Below are 27316 nucleotides of genomic sequence, written 5' to 3'. Positions count from 1 at the left end.
ATAACACACACACACACACACACACACACACACACACACACACACACACACACACACACACAGAGAAACACATAAAGACCAGAATGAGACCAAAATGACTAACAGATGCAAAACAGTTGCAAAGAGACACAATGGGGCTCACAGCAACTGTGAAAAGGGGCAAGACAACCACAAAGAGACAAAAAATGACCACAAAGAGACACAAAGTGACTACAAAGAGACACAAGACAACCACAAAGAGACACAAAATGACCAAAGAGACACACAACGACCACAAAGAAACACAAGACAACCACAAAGAGACACAAAACGACCAAAGAGACACAAAACGACCAAAGAGACACACAACGACCACAAAGAGACACACAACGTCCACAAAGAGACACACAACGACCACAAAGAAACACAAGACAACCACAAAGAGACACAAAACGACCAAAGAGACACAAAACGACCAAAGAGACACACAACGACCACAAAGAGACACACAACGTCCACAAAGAAACACAAGACAACCACAAAGAGACACAAAACGACCAAAGAGACACACAACGACCACAAAGAGGCACAACATGACAACAAATAGACACAAGACAACCACAAAGAGACACACAACGTCCACAAAGAGACACAAGACAACCACAAAGAGGCACAAAACGACCACAAAGAGGCACAAAGTGACTACAAAGAAACACAAGACAACCACAAAGAGACACACAACGACCACAAAGAGACACAAAGTGACTACAAAGAGACACAAAACAACCACAAAGAGACACAAAACGACCACAAAGAGGCACAAAGTGACTACAAAGAGACACAAAACAACCACAAAGAGACACACAACGACCACAAAGAGACACAAAGTGACTACAAAGAGATAGAAAAACAGCTGCAGAGACAACACAACTACAAAGAGACTGAAAAAAGACATGCATAACGGCTGCAAAGAGACACAAAACAACAACTATTAAGTGTGTGCGTTGCCCCCATGCAGAAGAAGTGGAGGGGCCTTTCGCATGCCCGTGCCCAGGGGCCAATTTCTTGTTTTCATTCACCGCCCACATGGTTAAACATCCCTGACCACATACAAACTTTCTACTTTATCTGCACGCAGACATCATATGTGTACACATGCGGACGTGCCTTCAGCTGCGGGGCCCCTTGCAGCGGTTTCCACTGCATGAACAACATGCCTGTCACTGGCTGCTGCACATTAGTTGCGAGCTAATCATGGGGGGGGGCGAGGGTCTTCTGTTTGCACGCCAACTCAGCGGCCGCGTCTTCATGTCTGTCGGACTAATGAGCCGTGCACGTAGACAGATGGTGTGACATTGAGAAGCATTGATTTTGTTGGATTCTGATGTATGTTTTTACACTTCGGTGCAGGTGTTGCGTGCTTTGTGCATGTGTGGAAACTAAGGAGGGATCCCCGGTTGGATCGCCTGGTCGACCACTCGCGCTCCGTCCACCGGCCTCCCCGCTGGCCTCCGCAACCAGAGCCGACAACCGATTGGCTGCGGGGGGAATTCGGAGGCAGAGGGCTGGTTAATTATGCTAATCCACGCGAACTAATAAGGAGGCGGCTTTAACATAAAAATGAAAACGCTCAGGCTGAGAGAGAGAGAGAAAGTTCAGGAAACAGAGAAAGTGAACAGTCGTAATTACGCTCTTTGCTTCCTTTCGTGGATCTCCATCTCTGCAGAAAGAATTCATTTCCACACCCCCTCCATTTCAAAACAGCAGCGTTAATATTAAATCCCCCCCCCCCCTCCCCCCTCAGTTCCTCCTGTGCTGCTGGCCTTTCCCCTCTCTTCTTGTTAACTGATGTCTGTGGGCGGATAACACTGCTTCACTGATCCACAACTCACTCATCTTTTTTTTTCTTCCCTCTCCCGTTTCTTCCTCTTCTTTTTCTGCCCAAAAACACACGAGAATTCAGAAACCCCATCATCACTGCCTCTGGATTTTAGATTCTAGAGAGCAGCATCCGTTAAACTCCTGACATGCTGATTCTAAACTTTGTTTAAAATGATTCTACGATCACACACATGCCAGCCTTTATTTGACTGTGGGTCTAGTTAACAGCAGAGTTAAGAGTTTGAACATCGTCTGTAATCCTTTCTGAGGAAACGGAAACTCCAGTTTCTTTTCGGGCTGCAGCAGCGTAATGCAGGTAACCCCCCCTCCGTGTCACAGTGCAAGACTCCCTCTGCAGTCCACGGGACCGGGAGAGCTCGGCATTGCAGCGCTGCCTGCCAGAGCTGGTGTTGCACCGCGGAGACAGTGGAGGATGCTCGACCCCCCCCACGTCTTACTGCTGCTTTTCCCCGACATGCAGCCTAAACTACAAGAGACAAGAGAGTACAAACACTCTGACAGAAAGAAAAATAAATGATCCCTCCACCTTCCCAGAGGCATCAAAGGGGCGAAGGAATGACAGCAAAGGAGAAAGAAACACAAAGTTTAGTTCTCGCTGGTATTTTGCCAAATACGTTTCCTGCGGTAAACAGCCGGGGAAGATGGCGCCTCAACGCAACATCATCTTTTAGCTTCTAGGACTACAATCTGCCAAATATTCACCCTAGCTCACATGCAGGATGAATAAACAACAGTTATGTGGATTGTGAGCTTGTGGTGGGAGTTAACGGCAGAGTTAACCGACTTCAAGGCATGTACATTGAGAGAGAGAAAGAGAGGGAGAGAGAGTGGGGGAGTGGAAGAAATAGAGGAGGGGGAGATGGAGTATCTGAGGGAATATAATTAACTCCATGGTCTGCCTCTCTGCAGGCCTGCGGCACACTGCTCTAAAATGCTGATTCAGTACACAGATAGACAGAGTCGCACAGGGAGGGAGAAGAGGGTGAGGAGGGGGATGCGGTGACAAGGGAGGGAGGGAGGGAGAGAGAAAGTGATGGGGTGTTTCAACGTAGAGGAAAATGTGAAATAAAGCAATCAATGGCTCAAAATCTCCCAAACGAAGGCGTGGAGTGTAAACGGCGAAGGCGGGAACGAGAAGTAAAGCTGCTAAAATCAAAGTCAGGCAACAGTTGTGGAGGACGGCTGCACTTTGTGATGCCAGTCAGGTCGTCTGCAGTCTGAACACCTGCAGGTGCTTCGGAGGCGGCAGCGGTGAAGACGAGGGGAAAAAAACATTCACTCTGCATCATCAAGAGAGCGGCGACATCTAGAGGTGCAACGGTAGACTTCACCTGCTGAGAGATAACAGCTGCTTACTTTGTGTCCGTATGTTTTAAGAAGAAGAAGAAGAAGACGACGAAGAAGAAGAAGACGAAGAAGAAGAAGAAGAAGAAGAAGACGACGAAGAAGAAGAAGAGCACACTGAAGCTCTCGCCACTCAGCGTAGACGTCTACTGGTTTTTCCAAATTGACCTGAGAAAGAGGACAGAAGTCCACCTGCTGGCGTGACGGTGCTACGAGCAGAGAGGTGAGTCACAGGTGAAAGCAGTCGGACTGTCAGCAGGCCGGCTCGCATCCATAATGCATCAGGCTGAGTGAGTGACAGGTAAACTGCAGGCAAAACATCAGACTTTTGGGGGAAATCACTGTGACTTGAAATCTTACTTTAATGTTGAGCCAAAAAAACATCACTCGGTTTTACAAAGTACTACAAATGAAATTGTATTCAAATTAAAAGATAATGAGGTGAACGAGGTGGGAGAGAGAGAAAGTGGATCATACCATGACGTGGTTGGGGGGGGGTTCAGTAAAACCCGTCTATGTTTTTTTGACCATGTTTAAACTTGTCAAACACAGACTTGCGTTTAAAATAAACAACATGACTGTTATTTTTATATTGCATCTATATATGCAATATATTTTAGGGATGCTGGGACTCAATTTAGGGGTGCAAAAGCACCTGCTGCATTTACCATGGATGTATAAAGAGAACATTTATATCCGTCAGTGCTTTGACCCCCTGACACTGTTTTCCTGTATTATATAAGTTAAAAAGTTTGACTTCTGAGTTCAAAATTCAGGTAAAATTACGAGAATCTTCTGGATGACATTCCACACAGAGCATTTCCTTTGACTCCGCCCACCAGCCCCCGGCCACAGGCTCATTCACATGAAGGGAAGAAGTAAAATAACGACTTAAATGAGGGAGTGTTTGCAAGTTTCCTGAAATGTTTTTAAATATGCAGATGAGGCACTATAATTATCATACGCAAATGTGAATATCTTCCCAGAACAGAGATCATTGGATGAGACACACAGGTTTGACATTTCATTAGATATTAGAGTCAGAGGTTTTTAAAGAGGACATTTTGGATCCTTTTTTATTCACTCCATAAATCAGAAAATATGGTCCACAGCCAATAATAAAAAATACAAATCTATTTTCACCATGTTTTAGGGATCAAATGTGGTATAAATGACAAACAAACTCCTTCAGGTTAGATGGGAATGAAACGTGTAAGAGCTGTAGACATCAAAACATCAACATGAAACTCCCCAAATTCATCACTTAGATTATGTCTTTTTTTATCTAATTTTTCTGAAATGTTATGTTTAACTGTGCAATTGAAGAATGATCTAATGCCAACTTTTGGTGAATTCAGACGAAAAACTACAGAAGCAAATAGACAAAATGCAGAAATATAAGTGACTAAATGTGTATTGTGGATGTTTTCTTTCCACGAGTCTGAAAGAAGACGTAATCTGAAATGTATCAGTACATGAAAAATGTTTTCATCAGGGGAAAACCAGATCCATGGAATCAAACATTTCTTCATTATTTGTATTTATTGTTTTCATGGCTTCTCTGTTAAATCAAATAGAAATACATAAAGATACAAAGTCAAGACAGGCGGTGAAACTTGTGTTGATATCGTGTCATATTGTGTGCAGAGTCACTGTTTGCAGTTTCACCGTAGGACATGAGCAGCAATGGTTCAAGGAGCATTCTTGCAGCAGCAGCACGAACTTTTAACATTTGAGTTATGTTTCCATTAAAGGAGCTGCTGTACTCAGTGTGAAACATCATACAGTATATGTCCATATGCAAGTCCCTGAAAAGTATCCCCCGTACCTTTAAAAATGCTTCCACCAAAGCGCCACCAGCTCGGCAGCGAGGTTTTGTGCGCTACGTCCGGCCGGCAGCCTTTCAGCCGTGTCCTGTCGCCTGGCTCTGCACGTCCGAGGTCGGAGCGGGTTGCTCGCTCTCTCTCGGCAGGAAGCCCCAGGTCTGAAGCAGAGCGAGCCGCTGAGCCGGAGGAGTGATGAAGTAGTCCTTCTGTTTCTGAGAGTAGATCTGGATCGGACGCACTATGTCTCTGTAGCTCCAGTCCTGACGACGGGGGAAAACATCAAAAGATTAACGTTGATTTATCACTTAAATCTATAATAAATACGTGCTTTAGAAGATTTGCACCCAGACATTGTTTTTAAACTAGATGACTTTAAAAAGTATGGAAAGTTTTAAACACCAGGACTATCTCAACACTGTACGCCACCGCAAAATAATTAGCTATTTGCTTTAAATCTGTTACTGGTCTCTTTTATGTGAAATTTCTTAGGTTGTTATTTTTTTCCTTTTTTGCTTTTTGTGTTTACGTGTGAAACCGTCATACTATCGTCTAGGCCAGGACTCCCTCAGAAAAGAGACTATCCTGGAGAAATAAAGGATAAATAAATACTTTTTTGTTTCACTGTGATGTGAAAAATTTAGTAAATAAGTCCTATTACATCAAACAGCCAATATGCTGTAAAAAAAATATAAATGAATAAATAAAAAATGTGTGAAAGGTGTCCAAACTTAGAATAACACTTTATTGAAATTCCTTAAAGCATCTGTTTAATTCACAGAACCTTTTAACATGACCGTAACACAAAGAGTGCAGGGAGCTATCAGCAGCATTACTATGAAGTTGAAAAAATTAACAAACAAATAAATAAAATAGTTTCCTGACCTTTTATAAAAGCTAAAATATATTTAAAAAAGACCAAAGCCGCTCTGCATCAGAGCCAAATCTGAAAAAATCGGCTTTAAAAAACTACCGATAACCATACAAATGCTGAATATCTGCACCAAAAATCAAATGTATTGACCACAAAGAGAAATTATAAATGTTATGATTAAAATACATTTACTACTACGAATTCAAATCCCCAGTCTCACGTAACGTCCTCATGAGGTTTCACTTCTAATTCCCATCTCAGCACCGCCAGGGTGAACAGACAGCTGTAATCTTCCCAGGAGGCGGAGCCCATGACACAACAGAACCTTCCTATCAAAAGGAATGTTTGACATGTCCGTTTAACGGCTGACAGCGCTGACGCCCGGTACCTGCCAGTTAAAGTTGAAAGCCTCCAGCAGCTGTATCCTGTCCTCTCTGGAAGGCACACAGTCCGGAGGAACAGGCTGCACCATCTCAGAGCCCACCATCATGCCTCCAAACACCAGCAGGGCCCGGATGGCGAACCAGCCCCCGAACCTCGGGTGCACGCAGACTCCGAACATCTTCTACGCGGAGGAGACAAGAATGGAAATACTGAACGTACAACAACATCCATCACATCTTAATTAAACAGTAGCCTGAGTGTTACTTTGTCGGCCCACGGTTGGTCTCTGACGTCGGACTGCTGGTAGTAGAAAGCCGCTCCGGACACGTGAGCCGCCGTCTGAGCCAAGAACTTGGGCTTCCTGCTGGGCAGCAGCTCGTAGTCGTACCTCACGTCCACTTCCTGTCCTGGGAAACACTGCAGGGCAGACCGAGGAACGGGCTAATTTAGATGTCGAAGCCTCAGCCGCAACACAAACAGCAAGTTTTTTCAAAATTATGCAATATTACTGTCAATATAACTTTTTTGCACTTTTCCCACTATCATTGCTACTATTACCCTCAATAACAGGCACAATATTTGTTTTCTATTTAAGTTTACTTTACTAAATTGATCCGTTTTAGACACTGGTGTTAGTATTATTCCTTATACACTATATTTTAACTTTTGTTTTTATTTTTATGTTGTTGTTATTGACTGTTTATGTATAAGTTAACGTGTTTTAGTAAATGTTTTTTACGTTTATGGTTATTCTATAAGGTACTGGCGTTAGTATTTCTTCTTATACAGGTTAAATATTTGACTATTTATTATTTATGTTTTTGTTTTTTGTTTTTTTCTTATTCTTCTTTTGTAATTTTGACCAATCTCTAGCACAAGAATTCACTTCGGGATAACGTTCTATCATATCTCTTATGTTATCCCGAACAGCGGTAAGGTAGCATGATTTGTTTTAGTTTTTCGTTTAATTGAATACCTCGTTTTTATTAATGTTTCTGTATGTGCATGCTATGTGCACCGCTCACCTGGGAGACAGCAGAGGAGACGCATTGTTTGACACACTGATCTATGGGGTCGGACAGCCCCCGGCAGCCCCTCTCCTCCAGGTAGGGCAGGAAGGCTTGTTCGAACATAGCAGGAGTGCTGAGCACCACCACAGCCAGGCAGTCATCGGGGTAAGACAGGCGCAGGGAGACAGGCAGCAGAGAGTTATACCAACCAACCTGCAGACACAGTGGGTCACACAGACAGCATATTACAAACACTTTCATATCCAGTTATATATGACTAACCCATAGTTAGTAGTGGTATACTGGACTAATATTCAGCCCCCCTTCATGCATATAAATAAGGAGACAATAACAACTCCTATCATTATAATGTAGTCCAGTACAACACCACTGCACAAATAACAACCTCATTAATAAACACACAATTAAATGTACTTTCAAATACATTAAAAAAAGAGCAGGTAAACATTGTACAGGTGAACTACAGTGGCTTCTGTGTGTAAAAGTCCGAGGATGTGTTGAATCGTATAATTTCACACTTTGAAACACGTCTCGCTGCCAGGAGAGGAATTAGCGCCACATTACCTTCAGAGGGTAAACTTCAAATCCAACTTCTAACAAATAATCCTCCAACAGCCCTGTTATACTTCCCACATTGACAGTGGAAGCCGCCATTGTTGCGTTTCAACACAAAGCGTTGGATTGTGGGATATGGAGTACAAACGATGTCAGATGCTGGAATGCCTCCTTTGCTCCCATTATTTCAACGGACTGAGCGAATGACGACAATATAAAATATAATCCGATGCGTTTCGAAGCAATAATACTGTAGAACTTCGGTTACTCCGCGAAGAGTAAAGACTACAGTACACGATACCCAGAATACCCCTGCGGCCACGTCATCACGCAATCACGTCGCCGCCGTTACGGGCTCCTGGATTTAAAAGTGGAGTCGCACGGTTTTCTCTCTGTGAGTAGCCCGTTTATCCAGCTAACACGCACATTCGTGTCGTTCTCTTTAAACGTTGTTTATTACGTTTTTGGCAACAGGTTGTACGTGATATTTTAAAAGCACTCAGCGTCTAACAAAAGGCCAATAGTTACTTTACCGGCTGAGACGGTGGGATAACGTTATGAACGCTGTCATTGAGAAACAGCGTAAAGCTGCTGCTAACGGAAATGAGCTAACAACGTTCGCGTTTTAACGTTAGGTACGCCCCCCACCGTAGCGTCGTGTTGACGTGTTGTTATTGTTATAATTTTTGGGAGTCAGCATATACTACCGTAGTGTCCTTGAGCAGGGAGTTGTTCCATTGCTTCCAGTCATAATTTGGACCTGGAAGCCGCCCCTGAGGGTATTTCACAGTGGGGATAACGCTGGAGTTAGCTTCCGATTTTTAACCTTATTGTGAGAATGCAAAAACGGGAGATTACATTTATTTTTTATTTTATTTATTTTTTTCACATTAAGACCACATTGGTCCAGGCCCAGAACGATAACCACTATACCCGGATTCGGTCTATCTGGACTAGATTATCCCAGAGAAGCTAGACTCTTTAAAACATATTTTCAGGTTTATGAAACGTTTTATTCTATTTATGAAAATGCAAAAAAAAATAAAAATATTTTTTCACATCTAGACCACAGTAGACTAGGTCCAGGTCAAAAACCACCATACCTGCTTCAATGTCACCGTGGAGATCAATGAAGCAGGCTCATTACATTATCAGACAGACTGCACATTCTGACACCTCGGCTACATTTACCATCACCACACACCTGCAAATACCCAGGTCTGCTGTAACTGAATCCCCCACAAAGTGTCAAAGATCTCTGCTAGGCTGTCACCTCACCATCCAGCCCATAAAGCACATCTAAAGTTACTGTATCACTATCCCACAGTGGGGGTTTTTTCTTAACGTTGGGGCCACACAACACTGTCCTCCCTGATGTACTTCCACCAAAGATCAGGAAGCAACCGACCAATACCAGTGAATGTTGCTTTTAACAATCTGCGTTTCTTTCCAGTTCAACTCCGACATGAACTGGGACACTCAGCTGAGCTCTATCCTGTCAGTAGCGGATGGCAGCGTTGCAAAGATGAGGGTGAGTGGTTAATCATTATTCTTGCTGGAAATAACAGAAGCTAATGTTTAGTGTCTGTGGTCTCAGCCTTCACTGTGGTCCTGTGCTCCATAACTGTCATTATTGGAGCCACCTGTAGATGGCAGAAATGCCCCACTAAACTTTTCACAGGGTAATTTAGTTATCGAGATTTAATATGCGTGCTGATAATGACTGTTTGGAAATTCCCTGTGGTTGGAAAGTGTTTTTGTGTGTCCACAGGAGAGGCTGACCTCACCAGGGAAACTCTCCAAAGGAGGAGAAGGTGGGTGAACTATTGTTGGGTTCTGAACAGAAGACCGAAAGGTGGAAATGACCCATTTGTTTGTGCGTGTGGGTGCAATTTCCTCTCTTTAAACTTCACAGTCAAACAATAGGAGATTTTTTAAGTCTAGTCCTTCTGCACATGCTCTTCCTCTCCAGATTTGTTTCCAGCGAAGGAGAGGATTCGTGATTCAGATTTGGGCCCTCCCGCTCTTCCTCCTCGAGCCCCGCTCCTCCGACAGCCTTCGCCGTCTCTCGGCTCTGCTGTTCAGTGGGCAGACGTCGCCACCATTCAGTCACAACTCCAGATACAGAGCCAGGTGTGTGGATATTTGTTTAACCGAGCCCGGCGGGTGTGCATACGTTTGAAGGGTTACCACAAAGTACGATGGCATAACAGTATGCGATGTACGATAGCGTTGTTATCATTTACAGAATTGGATTTGTTTCCTCCTCGTGTGTTTTCAAGGCGATCGAGTCTCTCACCCAGAAGCTGCACGTGGTGGAGAGGGAGAGACAGTCTCAGCAGTGTCACATCCAGACACTAGAAGGTAACCAACGGTCACGTTATCCCCTCACAGCAACACCTGAACCCTGTTATTGTCGACGAGAAGAAAGGAATTCTTATCAGATTCCACACTGCTTAGTGTGATCACACCCAAACTACGTTAAAGCGGAGCGAGGCAGCTTATTTTTGGCGTCAACCTTTCAGTCTTAGTACCCCAGGGTAGGAAGTTTTCTGGAAAAGGAAAATTAAAACATCAGAATTTGGAAATCCAGCTCTCGGCCTGCAGCTCTCCCCTTATGATCCTAAGTTGTTGTGTGCGGCGGCCTACATGCAGGTCTTATTTATTTACATTCATTATTCTATGACGTCATATTTTATTACTTTGTACTTGTTGTACAAATGTGTTTGCTTAACGAATAAATGTACAGTTGATGTAAACAAACGTTGCCTAACCACCAGCTACAGCTAAAGCTCTTCCTCCCCTGCTTCCTCTACACGCTACCCACACCGCAGAAAAACACGCTTAGGATGGGAGGACATTAATCAGTCATTTGGATGTGACCTCAAGGCAGCTAAAGGAAGGAGGGGGGGGGGGGGGGGATCCCTTCAACTGAGTAAGCTCTCGTCTTTTCCAGAGGAGGTTCACCTGCTACGTGAGGAGATGAGGGAGAGGGAAAGGGAGAGGGCCGATTCGAGGAGGGGGCAAAGTCCAGGAGCAGAGAGGAGGATGGAGCAGTGGAGGAGAGAGGTTGGACGTGAGCTGAGCAGTCTGCGGGGACACCTCACCAAAGCCACGTCTCTAGGCAACTTGGAGGAGAGGTGCGTTGGGGGTGGAGCTTGCCGACTAAACGCGATGATGGGTCCAGCTCAAGATTGGAAAAAAAAAATGTCAACAGCTTCAGTTTGCCCTGAGGAAGAGGAATTTTAATTTCAGGTTTCTTTTCTTTTTTCCCACAGTTTCAGCTCAAAGCTCCGCCGAGAGGAGCTGGAGCACCTACGGCGAGAGGTGGACCAACTGAAAACGCAACTCAGTGAGTCACACACATCGCATGCATCATGCCGTGGGGTTGACTCTGCAGGACTGCACGTGTCGTAAACCCAACGTAGGCCTCCAAAGACGAGGCAAGCACGGTCTTGTTCACAAGTCTTTCCGTTGCTCTGGACAGGGAGACAGGGGGAGGACGTGTTCCTCCAGCAGGCGGAGGCCAGAGAGACCAGGAGACAGTACGAACACAGCTGCAAGGTCAACACGCATTATATCACACAGGTGGCGTTTGCTTCTTCTGCATGTGTGCCGTTCTTTCAGATCCTTAAGCTTTCCTTTTTGTGTGCTTTGTTCAGACACTGGAGGGGCTGACAGACAGCTACAGAACTCACAGCACCGATCTGGCAAAGACCGTCTCCGAGTATTCTCACACACAACGAGAGGTCCGTCAGATCAGGTACGTGTGTGTGCGTGTGTGCATATGTGCGTGCGTTTGTTTTTTTGTGAATTAACTTCCGTCGCAATTAAATTCTTTCCTACAGAACAACTGTGTCAGAACTGACGGAGGAGGTCAGGAGGCTCATTCTCAAAGAACGTCAACCAACCCCTCTGCTGTCAGCGCACACATCGGGCAAGTCTGTCTTCTCTGGCTCACCCACACACACATACACATACACACACACACACACACACACACACACTCTAATACACTGATATTGCCATGTTTATCTGATATTGTATGTTTAAAAATGCCAATGAGGTATTACCTCATAAATATTTATATTTTTAAAACCAGGTTTGTTCATATATTAGAATCAAAGTTTAAGAGAGAGTGGGTATCTCATAGTATCACTCCTCATATTTGCCATGTTTTTGTCTTTGGTAAATTGTTATGATGAATCATGTGTATCCCAACCCCTCTGTAAAACCCTTCATATAGATGGGATGTAAGTGCTAATGAAGTGGGATGTCTGGCTCAGAGTCTGCGAGACAAAAAAACTGCCTTTTAAGATATGTATTGTAAAATTCCACTAAAAACAAACATTTTAATGAATATAGATTGTTAGAAGATAGATAGTTGATTACTTATAGGCAAATATTTTTTTGCATTAGCAGTTTGTTTATGAGGTTGGTTACATTGGGAAAAATCTGCAGACACAAATAGAAAAAGTAGTAAAATAACCACCTTTTAAGTGTCAAAAAGAAGACATATTATGGAAGCCACATAGCCTTAAAATCTCAAAATTAAACGTGCATGAAAAACAGTTTTTGCACTGAACAGTGTCTTCCTACATGATTCAGGAGCGTCACCGCTCCCACTCCCTGGCAGCCACAGTAGAGGGGTCAGAGTTGGAGAGGCGGACTCTGACTCAGAAGACTTTAGCCCGACCCCGAGCCTGGCTGAGGTCAGCTCAGATGATCTGTCATGGCTGGATGACAAAGAACCTGGTGAGGACAAATATTTTCAGGGTTTGGTTTTGCACCTACAGCTACTAAAGTACAGAGGGAGAGGAAGGGAGAGGGGGAGAGAGAGTATGTTACCCAGGGAACCAGATGGACACAGACTGATGTCGGTTTTTTAGCAAGATGGGACGTGTAGTTTTCCCCCTCCCCCTCCCTGGCCCAAACATCTGGCTCAAACTTCGCTCTGATTCATCCCAGTAGATCTGACTCAGCACTCGTCTGTGTTTGCCATTTCAGTGTACACTTGGTCGACATGCTGGGTAATGTGAGTCTTTGTCTCTCGCCAAGAGCCAGACAAGAGGATCGATACACCACTCTGTAGCCCTGCAGCCTCATGGTGACGCCATAGGCCAGTCACATTAGGAGTTGTTTTTAACTGTAAATGCCGTCAGACAGCCCTTTCTAACTGATACCCTTAAATCCATCCGTGCTCTCTTTAAAGACACCAGACTCCATTGACAAAAACAGCATGTCTTGATTGGTTTGTTTGTTTTTGTTGTGTGACTTAAAGCGTGTTTTAAAGTGTCTGTTTCAGTCACAGTAAGAGAAACAAACACAACAGATCGAGGCGGCAGCCATAGACCAGCAACTTCGGTATTCTGTGGCGTAAAAAGTGCTGTTTTTGTCAAGGGAGTCTATTGGTTTTGAACAGGGCTAGATGTTTCCCCCTGTATTCAGTCTTTAATCAAAAGAGGACGTTTCCACGATGAAGACAGAGAACACACGTTTGTGGACTCGCTGTGTTCTTCCATCTGCAGAGAAAGCAAGAAAGCTCTAATTTCCTCTCCAACAGTTTCTGCAAAGCCAGTCATTTCTTTGGAAATTTGGTACCCTGTGTATTTGTGTGTGTGTGTGTGTGTGTGTGTGTGTGTGTGTGTGTGTGTGTGTGTGTGTGTGTGTGTGTGTGTGTGTGTGTGTGTGTGTGTGTGTGTGTGTGTGTGAGAACGCGTGCATTGCTCACCCCTGAGACTTACTGTACCAGAAGGTTGATGTTCCCGGAAGAGATTACAATCTCTCGCTCTAAATGTTTCCCAGAGTGATTTGGATGCATGAAGCCAGGCTAATTTGACGATTGTATCCTCACACACACACACACACACACACACACACACACACACACACACATACTGGTGCACAGTTGTTATGGGAAAACATTTGAATGTTTCCAGCCTAATCCCACAAGAGGCACTCAATCACTCACACACACACACACACACACACACACACAGTAACGGCTCCTTCTCTGCTCTTCACTTCTGCCAGCTCTTCATCAGAAACCACGAGTGCGTCTGAGCGTTCAGTCCAGACGGAGCGACTTTGCTGGTCCTGGATCAGATCTGGAGGACGACGACGACGACGACGACGACGACGACGATCTCCTTGATGAAGATGCAAACCCGGATTTAGCATCCGACCTTAGTCTCGATGACCTCTGACCTTTGAACAGGCGACTGTTATATGATTCAGCGACATGAAGACATTTTCTCCAGTACACTACCTGAGATGTATTAGAACTTTAAATCTGATCTGATCAGTACACGTTAGAGTTACAGCACTATTCCATAAAACAAACAACTATGAATCCAGAAAATATCTGGATAACACACATAACATCCACATGGCTTATTTCCTTTTGTGGTCTCGAGGGAAAGGAAACAAAGAACGGCAGACTGTGCATGGCAACAGAGACGCATACAAATAACAAGTTTGTTAAAGGGATAGTTCGGATGTTTGGCGGCGGGGTTATATGAGGTGCTTATCCAGAGTCCAGTGTGTTGCACTACAATAGGCGGTGGTCAGCAGCACACATGTTAGCAAAGCTACGTACTGCTGCGTGAATGTATTTTAGACACCTAAAGAAAATCACTATCAGTTAAAGTGAATGCTATTTCGTTATATCCACCCGATCTCTCTTCAAAGTCACCAGACTCCACTGGTTGCTGGTCTCCCGCTGCCTTGATCGGATCGTTAGCTCGTTTGTGTTTATTGTGGGAGTTTGGTTCGGATTCACCAAAGTCACACAATGAGACAAGCTAAATACACCGATTTAAAAGATGCCGTAGACCAGCAACTCCCTTGTTTTGCAAGGAATAATTCCTGTTTTGCCAGTGTAGTCTGGTGGCTTTGCAGAAGGGCGTAGATAACTGCTTACGCGATGGGTGTGATGCATAGTTCATACTGAAACCTTCTTTTAGTGAGGGGAACTCTCACCTGCTTTTTTTAAACAGATACTTGTGATAATCACAGAAATGTTAGGGACTCAGGAGAGACCGTACAGTGTCACTACTTTTATTTCTTTTTCTGTTCAAATTGATTTCCAATCGCTCGTCTAATTATTCTTTAACCCGTCTGGTGTCATGTGGCACGCCCAGTTCTGCTGAAACGAAACCACTAGAAGATTCAGCATTGTTTTCCCTGCGTCTCGTTAGAGATATCAGCTCGAGGGCTGAAGGACCGTGATAGCCACAAATCCTCTTTTAAATAATCTGCTGTAACTGTCTCCACATGCGGAGGCTGGTTGAATGCTGGGAACTGAGCAGACAGGCAGCTGTTTGAGCAAGACTGTGTGTGTGTGTGTGTGTGTGTGTGTGTGTGTGTGTGATAGAGAGTGAGACAGCGTCTCTGTGAGAAACTGTTTGCACGACGCTGCATAGTTTTGTGCCTGTAAAATAGCATTTCTTTGTAATCGGCTTCATTTCTTCACCATTTCTTGGGCTGTTGAATTTGAACATGAATGTATATAACGCTTTAGTGTTGTTGTTTTTTTTGCCACGCCCTCTGAAACCCACATTTTCGAGTCACTGGAGATAAATTATGGGTCCTGCCAGTGAAGGGAAAGGGTCAAGAGCTCTGTGATTGGTCTGCTAAATCACATGGTTTTGTTCCAGGCAGAAAGTTTTAAAAATAGGCTTGTTTATGGTTGTTATGATTACAGATTGTTGAGGCTAGGTAAGATCACGGTGTAGTTTACATCTGCAGCACTTTCACCTCTGCACACAACGACAATGGAAGAAGAGCATCACTGATCTCTGTGCTTCTGGTTAGCAGAACAAGGGCCCACAGTGCTGAAGTAGTTGTGTTTATGTTGCCGCAAATGTGTAATCACCCCTTTGTTACCTTGAATTCTCCAAGAAAACGTTGGTATAGTTTGGCTGTTGTTAAACCCTGGCCCCCCATTTACTAAAACTGTGCGAGAAACACAGCGTTTTCTTCCTTTTTAAGTTGCTTTGATGCCTATCAACTTGTGTCAAGTTTTAAAGATTGTCAATGAGCTTTAAAGGGTGATCACACATTATACGTAAGCTACACTCTCCGGCGTCTCGGGGGGTAATGGATGCTTAATGGGCTTTTTCCCCTTGACGTAATGCACTCATCCATCCAGAGGAAATCTGATGAGGGATGGCGTTGTGATTCCCGGTAATGTAGCTGAAGCGAAAAGACAAAGGGGAATCCAAAAATCCATTACACTCACCAAACCAGAGGCACCAACGCCCCCCCAACCTCCACTGTCTCTCTGATCTCACACTTCAGACAGTCGAGAGCCACTGACGGGCCGGTTGGGTGGGGAAAAGCGATTACAGACACTACACAGTTTATCTGACAATAAAAGACGCTCTAGAAAACGGTTAGCGGCACTGATGGTACGCGACAGTATTAAAAACCCACATCTTCTCTCCTCGTCTGGCAGTTAGTGTTGTGGTTGAAGAGACATTTAATAAAGAAAAGGCTCATTTATTTGATATTGTGGCCAGATAATGGCTGATGTGTCGGACCCTTTTTACTGCAGTTTTATTGCATTTGCCAAGTATTATGCAGCGATGCCACTGTAAAGCACTGAGTTAATTCACGGAAGGTCTGTAAGTAAGTAAATGTTTTCTCTCCAACAATAAAAGTCTGTTTATGTGTAAAGGCTTGACTTTTTATGGCTTCTTGTAATCAGTGGATTGTTGGTTGTTATTCATAATTGAGTTTGAAGAGATTAATTGTACTAAAAAAACTGTGTTTAACAATCATATGTGTATATATATGTATATATATGTATATATGTGTGTGTATATATATATATATATATATATGTTTTTCAGTTTCTAAATTATCAGCACTTTTACTCAATTTCTCGTTTTTTTATTTTTCTCTTTGTCAATTGATTTGTTTTCAATCTGTTTTTCTCCTTTTGCGAATTGTCATGTCATCGAATAGTATTGTTTGCTATGTGTGTTTTTTACCCGTTTTTATTTATTTATTTGTTAAATAAATCATAATAATGAAGGTCTGAAATGCACAAGATGGTTTCGAAATACCTTTAATCATAAAACAGCAACATTACATAATCCACATCTGGCAGCAAAGCCTCAATATGCAATTCAAGATATTTACAAACATTTTTTTTTATTTAAATATCTAATATCAGAAAATGTATTATTTAGGCCCGGATGTAGATATGGGTGATAAAAAGGCAAAACAAGCGTTCAAAACAGTAAGTGAGGGAATATCCATTGACATTTGATGTTGATTTATGTCCTTTAATTCGTGAACACGGGTCTATCGACGTCGGTGGCGTGTCTCATTTCCGCTCACATCTTCCCGCACATTTGCGGTTGAAGCGCAGTTTAACCAGCAGGACGCCGAGAGAACAAGGTCGCCATGTTTAACATTCGCGACTGCGTTTCATGAAGTTGTCTCTGCGTGATGCGACCCTCAGTAGTATCGACAGCACCGACGTCGTGTGGAAAGGCCACCGGCCCGCAACCGTCACTGTGGCAACGGCGCGCGCTCGAGGCTAAAATCGTTGAAACGGGCCCGCGGGTCTGAGCACTGGAATGACTGGTAAATCACGAAGGTTTGTTTCAGGTTGTTTTGAATATAAATACGGTATACAAATAAAGAGCTGTGTAAGGCACACTCTCTCCTGGACACACCACTCCAGGAAAGAAACACACACACACACACACACACACACACACACACACACACACACACGCTGCACATGTAACATAAGCCAAAAGGCTGCAGGACATTCAACACAGAAACAAACACACACAAGAAAAAACACTTTAAATATCCCCTTTCACGCCTTCAAAAAACACAAAAATCCACACATGGACTTTTTAAACAGACACACACACTGCTATGCCTGCACCTGCAAACAAAACTCCCATTTTTCCCTCATACGCAAACATAATTGTCTTTTTTTTCACTCCTGAAAAAGTAAAGTGCAACTTTTTTTTAACACTATAATTAGGCTTAATTTATTATGTTGAGTTATTTTCTCCGGCCTCTCAGTCAGAGTCTTACTAACACTGACTGATTATGGGGGAATTAGGCTCTCAGGTGAAATTCTGGGGGGGACAATCTGAATCTGTGCCCAAGGTGTGAACGTGGTGAAAACAAAAATCTCCCACACCCCGAAAGACGGACTGAAAAATATGAAGCATGTAGTATTCAACAGAGGCGTGGACCTGGTTTGTGAATGGATTCAAATGGATTTAAACGACCACCAACACGGGCGACATCTTCATTGTCCGTTGCGGCTCCAATCTTGTGTCTTATTTCCCTACGTGTCGGTGATCTAGATACGGTGGCTCACACATTACCCAGGGTTCTCTCTGTTTGGTGCAGATTAAGGAAGAAAGGTTGGGTTCGACTGCAGTATGAGCCTGGATTCAAGGAGAGCAATCGGGCGGCAAAATTTTTTTTCGGCCGTAGCCTCCATCAGTAGCTGTACATGGACAAGGGCGTGTCCTCCAACATGTCGTCCTACACAAAAGGAATAAGACAGCTAATTATACATACATGTATACATATCGAATGTTTATAATACGGTCTGTTCAATATGAAGCTGGAGCCAGCGACAGGCTAGCTAGCTTAGCTTAGCATAAAGAAAACAGCTAGCCCGGCTCTGCACAGTAACATCCTGGAATCTTGTCACTTTAAAGAGACAGTGTGTCGTCCAGTACCACTTCACCAGGATTCTTTCAGTTGATGTATTTCAAACAAACGTGTGTGAGCGTGTAGAAGTAATTACTCCTCCAGCAAGATAGTGATTTATGTTGCCATGTTTATATTGGTTTACTTTTGGTAGCCTTCTATTACTGTTGTAGCCTATAGCATCAGCTAACAACTAGACACACAACAAACACAAACAAATGAGACTAAAGAGCTTATATTGCTCTACAACACTGACTGTAAAAGGCGTGTCCAAGACATCTGCTACGGGCAGATAACAAAGCTTGGTAAAAGTTGCCCTCCGGGGAACCTTAACGTTGCCTTAGATCCAACTGTCGTTTTTTGTGCTAAGCTAAGCCAACCAACGTCTGGCTGTAGCTTCATATGTTTCACATAGAAATGTAAATGGTATCAATATTCTCATCCGAAGGTCTTCACCTGAGGCGTGACAAATAAACGACTCGAAAAAGACTCAAATTTGAATATTTTGCATTAAAAGTATTCAATACCAGCGACGGTGCAGAAACCACTCGAGGCAGCTCAGGAAAACAACAAAAAAGGATGCCGCTTATTTTGGCCAAATAATGTCCATTCTTTGTCTGAAAGTACTTGTGAGAATAAAAAAATATATTGATGTGGAAATGAATCTCACTGAACAAAAACACATCCTCATCAAACCTCATCTCTCCGCCAACTAGTGAAGTTGCAGTCGAGATCCAAGTCGTTTTATCCAGTTAGCATATAAACATGCATGTTTTTTTATGAGGTTGCGGTGACTTTTGATCTTTCGCCACCAAAATCTAGTTCATCAATCAGCTCATCCTTGTGTGTTTGAGTCAAATATAAAGAGTTCCTGAGATATCACGCTCGCAGGAATGGGACGGACAGGAGGTCACAGTGAACTTGACCTTTGACCACTTGCACTTAACTTTGATGTAAATAAGTTATAAATGCATTTTGATCCTGATGTTCTCCAGAAGGTCAAAGATCTTAATAATAATCCTAAACTTGGAAAATTGTTCTGTTCTTGATTTGTAAATGATGAGCAAATGAATAAAGCCATTGCTAATATATCATCTTATAGGACTGCGCTGTAGGCAGCAGTGTTGCTTGGTTGTCATGGAAACGCTCACCATAGGGAGGTCCTGCAGTCGGCGGAACTCCGGCCGGTTGTCTCTCCGGCGCAGTTTGAGGAAGAGGAGCAGAGTGATGATGACGGCGGTGATGATGAAGGCCGACACCAGGCCGGCCAGCAGGGGGTCTAACGTGGGGGAGTCGTGCACCATCGTTGCTGGAACAAAATCAAAACAAAGGCAGGAGGCACTTGAGAAAGAGTTCCTCCATGAAAACAGACTCCAGCGCTCATCACGGATGTCAAACACAGGATGGTGATGTTAAGCTTTCTTCCTGCACTTGGACCCTCCGTTGAGTCATTTTAATGAAGCGGTTTATAGTGTAGAGCAGAGATCTTCAACAGGGGGTCCGGGACCCCTAGGCGGTCCACAAAGTCACTGAAGGGGGTCCCCGGAATGATTTGATCCAAAATTTTGATGTCCAACATATGTCATAACATGAATACAACCTATAATAAGCAAATATAAATCTTCCTGTTTCTTTAATATTATGTGAAATTGTGATGTAGAAATGCCAAAATAGAATTAAAATGTGAATCTGTCAACAATTATTATTTTAATGGCTTAGCATCCATCACTACAAAGTACTGGTATACATAGGCTGCTCTACACATTATAATTAATAAGGAACACAGTTTAATACGATATGTAATAGGGGGTCCCCCCACCGGGTCTCTATCAGCCTTGGGGGTCCTGAAAACGTTGAAGACCTCTGGTCTAGAGTATGTTCTAGTCTGTTTAATCTCTCACGTCATCACTCTTGACCTTTCTTTGTTGACGTCTATCTGTTGGCATATTTCTCTGCGTTCTCTGAGTTTGTGTCAGCGTTTTTTGGCGCTGATTCCAGTAAATGGATGTTGCTATGGAAAACTATTTAGTAAACGTAGCTGTTTTTTTTGTGTTTTTTTAAAACATATCCTCCGGTTGCAGTGAACGCTCCCAGTTCCTCTGGCTAATGGAAAGAGGCGATGTTCCAAGCGTGGCCTAATAAAACCACAGAGTGAGAGAGGATTCTTTTCTTTTTTTTTAATGTTTTTAACCGTATCCGAGCAGGCTGGTCAACCCAGAAGATTTTTCCCTTCCTTTGCGATGACATGGAGGTGTAGGATAGACAGTGAGCAGACAGAGAGACAGAGAGAGAGAGACAGAAAAATGAAAGAAAACAGAGCATTCTTGAGGCCTCGAGTCCCATGACTGCTTCTGTCTCTTTCCCAAACAGAGCCATAATTGTGGAGTGCTTGGTGGTGACTGCGCTTGTAGAAGATGTAGATGGATGGGGGTGGTGTGTGTGTGTGTGTGTGTGTGTGTGTGTGTGTGTGTGTAGAGACGAGGACTGGCTTGTGTTGGAAAACAACAGAACAGCGTCGCCTTTTGTTGTTAAGCCAATTCTGGATCTGTAAATATGGGGAGACAAGAAGACGTTGTGTACTCACGGTCGCCCCCGACGTTGAGCTGGGAGGGGTCGTCGTGGTGTTTGGCCTGGGTGGAGGGTTGGACGCGGGCGTCTTGCGGAGGCGTGAGCGTCGTGGACTCGGAGGCGGGCGCCCCTCGAGAGGAGCTGGTGCCGGGTGTCGAAGTGGACCGGGCGGTGGTCGTGGTGGTCTCGGTCCCTGCTGGCTCAGGCGTGGGAACGGAAGTGGGGAGGTGTGTTTGGATGAGAGTGGATGAGTTTGATGTAACATGCGGTGCGTTTGTGGTCTGCGTGTTGGTCTGCGTGGTGGCCGGCGCGGTGGTCTGTGTGGTGGTCTGTGTGGTGGTTGGCGTTGTGGTCTGCATACTGGTCTGCATAATGGTCTGCGTGCTGGTCTGCATGGTGGTCTGCGTGCTGGTCTGCATGGTGGTCTGCATGGTGGTCTGCGTGGTGGTCTGCGTGTCTTCAGTGGTGTTGTGAGCTGTTTGTTTGGGGGCGGCGGCGGCGGTGGTGGTGGTGGTGGTGTTAGGGGGGGTGTGAGACGCGGGGGGAGGAGGAGTTGGAGGCTGTGGCGTGGACTGGTTTGTAAGTTTCCCGTCGTCTCTAGGAACGGCGGTCTCCGAGGGGGAGACGTGGGAGTCTGCACAAAGAGAAAGACAACATTGTTTCAAAATTGTTACATTCCGTAATGACCTCTTGAGTTGTGGCCAAAAAAAAAAAAAAAAAAGAATGGTGCGGACATGAGGTCAGAGTGGCCCTGACCTTTGACCTCTGACCACCAAAGTCTAATTAGTTCACCCTTAAAACCAAGTAGATGTTCCCTTAGAGTCGAGCTGTAGTGTATGGTGACCGTACCTCCCAGTGATTTGGATTTGATCGTTCACGACCTTCTCTAATCTGTGCAGAGCTGAAGTCGTAGATCGATTGATGGGTGGAAGTCATGATGTCATTGGTTGAAATTGCTGATGTAAGCACGCCTCGTATTTTGTTTTCCAGGAAGGTTAGAATAAATATTGGATTTTGAGTTCAAAGTATGACTAATTTGGGAGGTTTGGGGGATTTTCTTCAGCATATGAATGCACAAAAGAGCAGAGACGTGATCTAAAAGGGTTAAAAGGGCATTTTTCATTTCACCTCGGCTCTCCTGAGATATCATTCCTTGGGTCCACCTAAATAAATACTCCAAAATAAACATGTGCTCACTTCCTCTCGCGGTACATAGCCACGGGGATCACTTCAGGTTTTAAGATGTTCCTCTTTCCCCGACACAATGGAAGTCAAGAGAGTTTAGTTTGTGATGCTCAGAGCTTTGAAATATAACACAACATTTCCCGGAACTCCTTTCTACCCTAGAAATAGTCCTGATGAAATCCGCTGATTTCATGGCCTGTGGATTATTATAAAAGGGGCATTTTGTTGTGGAAGCAGCTATTTCTGTGGTTTTTAGTCACGCTAGCAGCATGGACGGCAGCGTTGGTCTGTCTGTCCACACCGAAGTATCTTCTCGATGGATAGCATGACATTTTCATCATTCATGGTCCCTTGAGGACAACTCTTTACATTTTGTTTTTCAGTGACGTGTCTCAACAGCTAAACTGGACGGATTGAAGTTTAAGGCACTTCAGCGTTGGCTTCACTTCCCAGAACTGGCAGTTGTCGCCTGGTTTTGTGTTTATTTATTTTTCGGCGAATGGATTTCAATCAAAGTGTGGGGGAGGAGTCTGTCACCGTGACGATATTATCGTGAATATTTCTTTTTGTATTATATCACAGTTGAGTACAAGCTAGGAGTACTTTCAACTGTTCTCCCCCACACAGAATAAACTAAGAGCCTAAAAATGTGCCTTGTCTGTGAACATGTTTGCGAGTCTAAAGTGTGAACCAGCAGCGGTGTGTGTGTGTGTGTGTGTGTGTGTGTGTGTGAGAGTGTGTGTGTGTGTGTGTGTGTGTGTGTGTGTGTCTGTTTCACGTCTACCTTCTCACCCCCTTGTGAAAAGTCACACAGCATTAAATCACTTTCTCTCCTCAACACCGACCGACTTTTTCTCTCAGTATATTTTACCCTCCGTTTGTTCCCCAAACAGACTCATTGAATGAACTTCTACTCTTTTATTTTTACTTTGCATGTAAAACCATCAGATCTCTGTGCTCCAGTAGTTTTTTTGTTGTTTTTTTTTAAACTAGGCTAAGCCGACGTTAGCCACTCAAGGAGTGTCCCACTTCTGGACATGGAAAACAGAGATAAGGACTTTGTTAAATATAGCTCCGCCTGCTTTGTCACACTTCACATGCTGGACTCTCTGATTGTGAAGTGTGACAAACCGCCTACAACAATCAGTCAGCCGTTAGGTTTCCTACGACAGAACAACGCAGGATTAACATTTACCGTTAACTCTCTTCGGCTCCGGTGTCACGGAGACGGTTTCCTCTTCTGTAGTCGCGTTGTTGATCAAACCGCCTCTGGGATGTGGATTTGTGTCGTTTGGTGACGGTGCGGCAGCAACGTGACCGATGGAGTCCGGCAGGCTGGAACCAGGCAGAGGCTCTGCAGCGGGGGCCTCGCTTACTGAAGAGGAGGAGGTGGTGGTGGCGGTGGTGGTGTGGTTGCCATCTGATGAAGTCAAATTTGGATAGTGGTCATTGATAGTGGTCGTATAGCAAAGCAAAAGTGAGCTCCCAGGCGATGTGACGACAGGAAGCCGAGGTCAAACGAAAAGCAGGTCAAATTCAAACCCCGATAAAAACAGTAGCTACAATAAATAAAACAATGGAAAAACAGTAAAAAGGAATCAAAAAGGGACCTCTTGGGGGACCTGACCCCCGGGTTGGAAGCCACTCAATGAACACTAGCATCCCCATCAAACTTTCTTATATAAAACAACACAAACGGGACGAGGCTGACTCTGATTTCACCCGGCGTGATAACGGACTCCAGCCCCGGTGACACAGAACCAACCTTTTTCCTTTTTTGTTAACTGTCTCGAGCCCTCGTTTCCGTACCTGCTTCCCTTTGATGCAGACCAGAGCTCTGTTGTAACGTAATGTCATTACCGCTCAGTAACACGCCGCCACCATGCCTTCCATTACCGGCGTAATAACTCACTGGGCTCATCAGAGAGAGAGAGACAGAGAGAGAGAGAGAGAGAGAGAGAGAGAGAGCCCCGTTTGAACTCCGAATGATGCAAAAACAGACGCGCTCAGAAATAGCCTGCTCGGCCGTATAATACTGGCCTTGTTCCTTCCCTTTGGCTCCATTAGAGCTGCGCAGGTCAAACTCTGGAGTCGTATGTTGTATGTGTGTGTGTGTGTGTGTGTGTGTGTAGTAGATTCATAAAGGGAAGCACTGTTTCCAGTGTTGCACACTCCTCTCAGCAGATATCACAGCGCCTTGCCTTCCAGGCCAAAGTGGCATGTACCTGGAGAAGGAGCTCTCTCCTCTGGCTTCCTGAACCCCGCCAGCCTACCGCCGCTCCGCCAGCAGCCGTCAGCCGTCAGCCTCCAACTCTGCCTCTTTTTTCATGTGAACTCGTTTCGTGACCTTTCAGGCAGCAGGTCACGTCTCTTGCGGGGGCCCAGGTCTGATTATGCAACAGTTCACCGCCGTTATTCAACTACGTCATGTGTTGTGTCGATGGTCCGCGGCCGGCCCACGTGGGCTCTAAAGATACTACACATGTGTTAGAGGAGGACACACTCTGGTTCATATGGAACCAGGGCTGCTTCCTCCGGTTAATTTATAAGCGATACGTATGACATATGAGTGGATTTCATCTTCAGAACATAACAGACAATAAATGAGTTTGAACTATTAACTTGTTTCCACTTTAAGACGTATATAATGTACATTAAAGCAAAGGTCATAACGGGGATGTTTTTCTTCTTCTATTTATGTCACATTGATGTGCGTCATCCCTCAGAGTGCTTGCAGTGTTCTTCTGCTCCCTCAGCTTGGTGAGTGACTTTAAACCAGAATATTTAATCAGCGTGTAAGATTTTAAAAGCAAGATTCAAGACCATTTCAACCATTTGTTTAAAAGGTCTGAGGGACTTTTTAATGTCAACGCTATGTTGATGTGACTATCCTGGATGAATAAAGGTTAAATAAAAATGGAAAAATAAATAAATGTTAATGCTTGTATATTATTTTCAATTTTGTGCAGTGTGATACAGACTTAAATTCATTTTTTTTACTCACCATATACAGTTAGTTAGAGTATAAACCTGTTCCTGATTATTTAGAGGTTAAGTCTGAACCTAAAAAAGGCTTTTGGCCACATAACATGTAAGAACTGAGAAAAAGTTGGATATTTTTACATTTTCTCAGGGGATTTCTTCTTTTGGACAAAAATTGATGGTTTGCTCTGCCGTCGACAGAAACAGAAGAATTAATGAATAGTTGTAGTCCAAAGTGCTGATTCTGTCTCCATACTGTGTGTCTATTCAGATACACGGCTTTATAAATCTGCTCATAAAGTGTGCACACTGTACAACAGACGCGAGCCAATTAGCATGAGCCCAGTGAAGTGACAGTGTGCCGCTGCACATAGTTAGAGGTGCCATTTATCACAATGTACTTCCCCCGCTCATTTACAGCCTATAAATGTCCTCCAGCGGAGCCCAGCTGCTTTCTATTCACTTGGATTTCAGCTGCCGGGACAGTTCTGCCCAATAAAACTCTTTTCAAATGTCAATAGTCTCATTTTCCTTTTTTATGGGTGGGAGGGCAAAAAAGAGGGGGGGGGGGGGGGGGACGGCGTAAACAGGTAAGAGCGTGGGTGAGAGTGAGACACACACAGGATGTGTGGAGAGGAGTGTGATGCAAGCTGAAAGAGGAAGGGGAAGTGGTGTGAAAGGTGAAGGCTGCTGGGACAAGTAGGACAGGCTGAACAGACAGAGAGTTCGTCTGCCTCTGATCTCAAGTAGGGTTGAAAGAAAAAAAACACACACCAACACAAAAAAATGTTCACAAGCAAGAAAAGTGACTGAGAAGTTACTTTAGCAGCTGTGTGGGGTTAGAAAACACCACAGGTGCCCCTGGAGGCAGGTGAGATCAGTGTGTGTGTGTGTGTGTGTGTGTGTGTGTGTGTGTGTGTGTGTGTGTGTGTGTGTGTGTGTGTGTGAGAGAGAGAGAGAGAGAGAGAGAGAGAGAGAGAGAGAGAGAGAGAGAGAGAGAGAGATGAACCAAGACCATTTCTCGCACAAACGAAACAAGCTGGAAACCAGAGAACAAGCCGACGGGATGGAATGAAAACCAGTACCCACCGTGGACAGCGGATCCCAGGTGAACGAGCAGCAGCGACAAAAGGGCAAGACACAGTTTGGTCTCCATCACTGTGAGGAAATAACCTCCCCAAAAATCAAATAGAATCAAAACAACAAACGTCCCCCTCGTCTCGTGTCGGACTCTCCTTCCTCCCTCCCTCGTCCACGGGCCGGTAGCAGACTTTTAGGGGGGGAGGTCGCTTTGGAAATCCCAGGCAGCTCCTGTTCAAGCAGACAGCAGCTCCGCCAGTGTGTGTGCGTGGCTGCAGGGACTGAAGGAGGAGTGTATGTCTCTCTCTCTCTCTCTCTCTCTCTCTCTCTCTCTCTCTCTCTCTCCTCTCTCTCTCTCTCTCTCTCTCTCTCTCTCTCTCTCTCTCTCTGCCACGTGTTCTCTGTTCGCAGAAGTCAGCGGGTCTGTCTCCGAGCCGTGACGCTCGTGTCAGTATTAAGACACAACTTCGGTATTACACACAAACAATGACGTAGAAAAAACCATACGTTATGGATTTACGTCATGTTGCTCTCGTGCCCGTAAAAAGGATATATGTGTTTACGTCGTTGCTGTTTCATATTTAACGTTGATGTAGCCTTTACGTCTTTTTAGTCTTTATTTAATTATGTGTATTCTTTATTTATATATATATATATATATATAATATATATATATATATATATATATATATATATATATATATATATATATATATATATATATATATATATATGTTTTTGTTTTATTTATATTTATATAATATGTTGCACTGCCTTTGTTGATGATCATGATTATTCTTTTTTGATCAACATGTATAACATAAATATAATCCAGACATATCAGAAATCATTAGATGACTTTCGGGACTTTGCTGTGACTTCAGTCTGACGAGCCTATAGTTATACTCTAT

At 44.1% G+C, this 27316-nt stretch overlaps 2 protein-coding genes and 1 long non-coding RNA gene across 3 annotated transcripts; 1 reads left to right on the top strand and 2 right to left on the bottom strand.

Annotated features, from left to right (window-relative positions):
* Positions 1–4283: 4283 nt before the first annotated feature.
* On the bottom strand, positions 4284–8059 carry mmachc (metabolism of cobalamin associated C). The gene is made up of 5 exons (XM_084011214.1): positions 7902–8059; positions 7332–7529; positions 6571–6723; positions 6311–6487; positions 4284–5311 (listed from the first exon to the last, which is right to left on the bottom strand). Exons 1-5 carry the CDS (start codon positions 7989–7991, stop codon positions 5129–5131), a joined length of 801 nt encoding a protein of 266 aa, XP_083867340.1. The 5' UTR covers positions 7992–8059; the 3' UTR covers positions 4284–5128.
* A 3831-nt stretch (positions 8060–11890) lies between these two features.
* On the top strand, positions 11891–14598 carry LOC311014623. Its single transcript, XR_014597282.1, has 2 exons — positions 11891–12647; positions 13926–14598. It is a non-coding gene; the product is annotated as an uncharacterized lncRNA (long non-coding RNA).
* A 2351-nt stretch (positions 14599–16949) lies between these two features.
* On the bottom strand, positions 16950–26550 carry LOC311014242 (uncharacterized protein). Its single transcript, XM_084010722.1, has 5 exons — positions 26415–26550; positions 23539–23763; positions 21175–21792; positions 19742–19899; positions 16950–18419 (listed from the first exon to the last, which is right to left on the bottom strand). The coding sequence occupies exons 1-5, from the start codon at positions 26479–26481 to the stop codon at positions 18375–18377; spliced, it is 1113 nt and encodes a 370-aa protein (XP_083866848.1). The 5' UTR covers positions 26482–26550; the 3' UTR covers positions 16950–18374.
* Between the last annotated feature and the right edge of the window lie 766 nt (positions 26551–27316).

The sequence above is a fragment of the Eutrigla gurnardus genome, assembly GCF_963514095.1.
Source record: "Eutrigla gurnardus genome assembly, chromosome: 6".
Classification (NCBI taxonomy): Eukaryota; Metazoa; Chordata; class Actinopteri; order Perciformes; family Triglidae; genus Eutrigla; species Eutrigla gurnardus.
The sequence above is the reverse complement of the archived record's forward strand: the minus strand, read 5'-3'. Positions and strand labels throughout refer to the sequence as shown.

What these genes read in the sequence shown, in the direction of transcription:
- mmachc (XM_084011214.1), bottom strand. Translation starts at nt 7,991, where the DNA reads ATGGCGGCTTCCACTGTCAATGTGGGAAGTATAACAGGGCTGTTGGAG. An exon ending in TTGAAGTTTACCCTCTGAAG is followed by an intron (nt 7,530 to 7,901) that starts GTAATGTGGCGC and finishes CTGTGTCTGCAG; the next exon opens with GTTGGTTGGTATAACTCTCT. An exon ending in ACCAACCGTGGGCCGACAAA is followed by an intron (nt 6,488 to 6,570) that starts GTAACACTCAGG and finishes TCCTCCGCGTAG; the next exon opens with AAGATGTTCGGAGTCTGCGT.
- LOC311014242 (XM_084010722.1), bottom strand. Translation starts at nt 26,481, where the DNA reads ATGGAGACCAAACTGTGTCTTGCCCTTTTGTCGCTGCTGCTCGTTCAC. An exon ending in CCTGGGATCCGCTGTCCACG is followed by an intron (nt 23,764 to 26,414) that starts GTGGGTACTGGT and finishes TGACTTCATCAG; the next exon opens with ATGGCAACCACACCACCACC. An exon ending in GCTCAACGTCGGGGGCGACC is followed by an intron (nt 19,900 to 21,174) that starts GTGAGTACACAA and finishes ATTTTGTTCCAG; the next exon opens with CAACGATGGTGCACGACTCC.